Source organism: Aplysia californica, unplaced genomic scaffold (assembly GCF_000002075.1).
Source record: "Aplysia californica isolate F4 #8 unplaced genomic scaffold, AplCal3.0 scaffold01694, whole genome shotgun sequence".
Lineage (NCBI taxonomy): Eukaryota > Metazoa > Mollusca > Gastropoda > Aplysiida > Aplysiidae > Aplysia > Aplysia californica.
The window spans coordinates 28,088-32,447 of NW_004798964.1; the positions used below are offsets into that span (position 1 = coordinate 28,088).

A 4,360-nucleotide genomic window follows, 5' to 3' on the forward strand; every position below is an offset into this window, starting at 1 on the left:
GAGTTGTGAGTGTGTGTGTGTGGGGGGGAGGGGGACTGTATAGACATCGGTCAAAAGCAAGAGATGGTAGCCCGCACAGCGCTGTGATAGAGGGGTGTATGGGGAGAAATAAATCCAGTCAGGAAGACTTCAAAAGTTGAACAGATGACCCGATAAAAAGCATACTAATTCGATGATGTTATGATACTGATTACTGAAGTTGTTCTTTCTTTATTTTAGTATTCGCCGCGCAATGAATTCAAATGCAGTACATGAAGCAAGATTCAGAGTTATGATTATGTGTTTTGGGAAATTCTCCTCTTCCTGCTTGGTCACATACTCCATCAATTCGTTGATGCAAAGGGACACCCCCCCCCATAAAAACAATAACACTGGATTTCAGAAAGGAAGTCCGAGTTATAGATTTTCCCACTAGGTTACCATGCTTTCTTGCTCTGTCTGTCAGGAGAGATCTACCCAGCTAGCTTAATTTAGAGATTAAACAGGCAACTCTATAGTGACTGAAGACGACCAATAGCAGCTTCAGGACTAAACACAGAATCAAAAGCGAACAGAAATAACTCAAAAATATGAATGTACATATGCGTCTATTTAGACAAAGCGGTTTCGTTGTCATAAAGCTATCGTGACCGTCACAGTATTTAAGCCTGTATGGAGAGGTAGAAACAACACAATGAACCATTACAAGCACAGTGATGGAATCTTACAGCCAAATCTGTCCCTCCTAACATCCACCCAGACAGGAGAGCTCTCTCCCCAGGCCGGCAGGACGTGCAGGGGTGGCCTGTCTGTGGGGACTTTGAAGAGACTCAGTCTCCTGTCCGCGCCCAGACCGAGGCCGACACTGGTCAAGGAGGAACTCACGTCAAATGGGAACTCCGGCAGACTCGGGTGGTGTGCTGACCTCACTCCGGGCAAGTCTAAAGCGCTATGAGGGTACTGGAGTTGCACGTGCGGGTATGGGAATGGAAGGTGGCGAGGCAAATCCTCTTGTGAATACTTTTGAGTAAGGCTGAAAATATCTGTCCGACTCTGTGCTCCGTGTGATAGATTATATTCAGAACTTGTGAATCTGTCTCCTCTGTGGTCAAGAGGAAGAGATATTGACAACGTAGAGTCAAGTAAACGAGGGATTCGGTCGGCATTAGAAGAGTCTGAATGTCTGTTTGGGGAGCCAGTCCCGTTAAGGCGCCAGCCTGTGTGGTTTCTGTCAGGAGAAGCAGGTCTGTCACAGTCGTCGACGGCTGACTGTAAATGTTCAGATTTCTCTCGGCTGAGGGGTCGCTGAGAGTGAAGTCTGTCCTCAACAATTATTTCATCATTTTCAGTGTCTGAATCTTCAAGTGACGGTAAACGTGTGGAGTGTGCAGTGACGACAGTTTTGTCTTTGTCTTTATCTTCATCACAACAGGACTGAGCAGGCGTGAGTTGTTGGGTGTCCGTCGGAGAACCGCCTAGTGGAGATGACCAGGTCTTTTTGGACTCACCACCCAGGATACGATCAATGCCGAAGGAAAGCTGCCCTCCAGGTCGGCTTTTCACGTCCTCATGAGAAGCCATTATGCCCCTGAATGAAATAGAAAATGTGTTCGTGTCATTGCATGGTTGGGTTTTGAGTTTTGTGCCACATTCAACACAAGGCAAAATTTACTCTTTGATAGAATAAAAAATCAAGAAATATGCTCAACTATTTCGAGAAGAATATAGTGGCCAAATTCAGAAAGAATGTAAACCACTACCCTTCCCTCGCCCCTCCCAAAACAACGACAAATACAACAACAACAACAGCCCCTTTCAACAACCGCGAATAAAACCCAGCAAAAAATCGCCGAACAAATAATAAAAAGAAAAACAAACAAACAACACCCCCCTCCCAAACGAAAACCCCCAATACCCCCCCACCCGAAAAGAACCAGGAAAGAACCCCCCCAAACAAACAATAAAAAGAAAAACAAACAAACACCCCCACAAAACAAACAAATCCAAAGCAAACAAACAACAATAACAACTCAAAACATTAAACACACCCCATAGTATATACAAACACTCTAAAAATGAACCAACAGAACTAAAAGAACATTAATACCCTTTTACGCAATCGCTGTTCTATGTCCCCCCCCCCAAAAAAAAATAAAAAAATAAAAATTTAAAAAAAATTTAAAAAAATTAATAGTTAAGCAGAAAAAGGGGGCAGCATTATGTTCCACAAAAAAAAGTGTATACTATTATGTAATTGCAAAGGTTCTTGACAAAAGTAATTTCTTTTCCACCCCTCTCTTTCCTTCCTTTTTGTGCTCTCTTATATTGTGGACTCGCATAAACACTTTATCACAGACAAACACACGCACATGCACACACACACACATACACCCTCACACCCCCCCACACACACAAACACGCACACACACTCTCTCCCTCTCCCTCTCTCTCCATCCTCTCTGTCTGACTGTCCCCCCCCTCTCCCCCCTCTCTCGGAAGTGCTCTCAAGACAAATGCCAGGGAACGATTAGTTCATTGGGAAACGCATCATGACATAATATTATTATTACAGTCCTTTCACAGGTACGGGCTTGCAGCTTTCATTTTGTTTCTTGTATCTTGAAGGACAGAAAATGCGAACTAAGCACAGCAATTGAGAAAGAATGAAATGAATAACCGTAAAGGAATTGTTAAAGAGACAATTGAGACATTATCGTATCTGTATTTTGCGCCCAAATCATCAAAGGGGCATTATTGACTATTAAGCATACTGGATAACGCCAATAACACAAAATGTTGCATTTTTATCATGTGTATAGTATAATGTGTTTTCTTTCAGTGATTTTCTGGAAAGAAAAACGGGGCTGTTCTACAATTTATGAATGGTGCTGTAAACATGTAAAAGACAAAGACTGATAAATAGTGTCAAAAGAGGACTTGAAAGTCACTGTAGCAGGAGCTGCACATGTAACGCACATTATCTGAATGACATTGAGAAAATGGAGTTCGAACCAGACTGCAATTTCAACTGTTTTTGATCCTTTAAGATGTTAAGTGAATATTTCCTGACACTTTAGTGTTTGGAAACGGGATCATAGTCACACTTTCTTTTGCCTTTTTTGACTCACACACGTGTAATGTTTACTTACAGATAGCAGCAACAGGACAATTGTAAATTACTTCGAGGGCGTTGTTTAATCTCTTTGCGAGTTCTGAGTATCCATGCAGCAGAGCAACTGGCAAATAACATGAACGGTGGAGCTCTAAATTGCAGAGAGCAGAAGATCTCTGCCAGAGTGTAGTATGCTAGAGCACGAGCATTCCTCGGAGCCCGACTATTATACTCTACAGGCCCCTCGAGTCGTCAACACCGTCATTTTCAGCGTGAGTACACAGTCAAACGTGAGCGGGCGAGAGGGAACATCATGTCGACTCACGGTTTACGCTTCACCTCTGGCCCCAATGTTGAGGAGAGCGTGACGAGCCACAGATGCTGCCACTGGACGCAGTCTTTTCAAAACAAAAATAAAGCGAGTACTTTGAAAGATGAAGGGTCACACATATACACGGTATCTGTTCCCCCGTGCCTGGTTCCCTCGAGCTCATTTGTAGTTGTCGGACCTACCTTTATCTATGATGCCACAAATTGCCTCGGATATCCTCACATTCGCTCTTGTTTGAGCGCAAATGGCGTGTTCAACTATCAAGGTCTGGAATAACTGGGCAGTTACCACCAAACGTTCAAGTAATTAATGCGAGTTGCCGAATTTTTGTTTTTAAAAAGCTTAACAAAACAAGAAAACTCTTTTACACATCTGGAATGTCGACTAGTGATGTGACATGAAGTGTTTGCAAACGCATGAAGTTGGAACGTGACTAAATAGTTTTAGAATTATGTGCGGGTGTTTAAGAATAAAGCTATGACGCAGAAAAGGGGTTTGGGGTGGGGTGTTTTTTCTTTCTTTCTTAAGAATACATGGAGGGTGTTACTTTCTGCGTTTCATTAATTTGTCGTCCCACGTGATTTGTTAGTTTTTGGAGCGGAGACAGCTGGTTTGAAGCCGAAGCATAAGCAGAAAAAGAGATACGGGTGGGTAGGGGGATAACGATGCAGAAATACCAAGCGTTTGGTTTGTCTTTCACGAGAGGGGCGGGGGTTGATGAAATCTCGGCTCGTTACTGCACAGCGAAAGCTGATTACCAATGTTTTGAAACTCGAAATCGGAAACTCGGGGCTTGTGAGTAACAGCGCACGCGCGTGAGTGGTGTACCTCTGGTCGCTGAACGCCCGAAGGCCGCCTCGCGTAATACTATTGGTGTCTGGGGAGTGTGAGTGATACCGAGAGAGGAGGTACCCTCCACGAGTTGGCCCCGCCTCCTT

The 4,360-nt window shown here is 43.7% G+C and overlaps 1 protein-coding gene across 1 annotated transcript in view; it reads right to left on the reverse strand.

Moving 5' to 3' along the window:
- The window catches only part of LOC101851242, a 7,068-nt gene extending 5,358 nt beyond the window's left edge, over window positions 1–1,710 (reverse strand). Inside the window, exon 1 of the mRNA XM_005113187.3 lies at window positions 708–1,710. Within this exon, the coding sequence (XP_005113244.2) occupies window positions 708–1,560 (853 nt within the window). The 5' untranslated portion in view covers window positions 1,561–1,710. The remainder of the gene's footprint in view (window positions 1–707) is intronic.
- Between the last annotated feature and the right edge of the window lie 2,650 nt (window positions 1,711–4,360).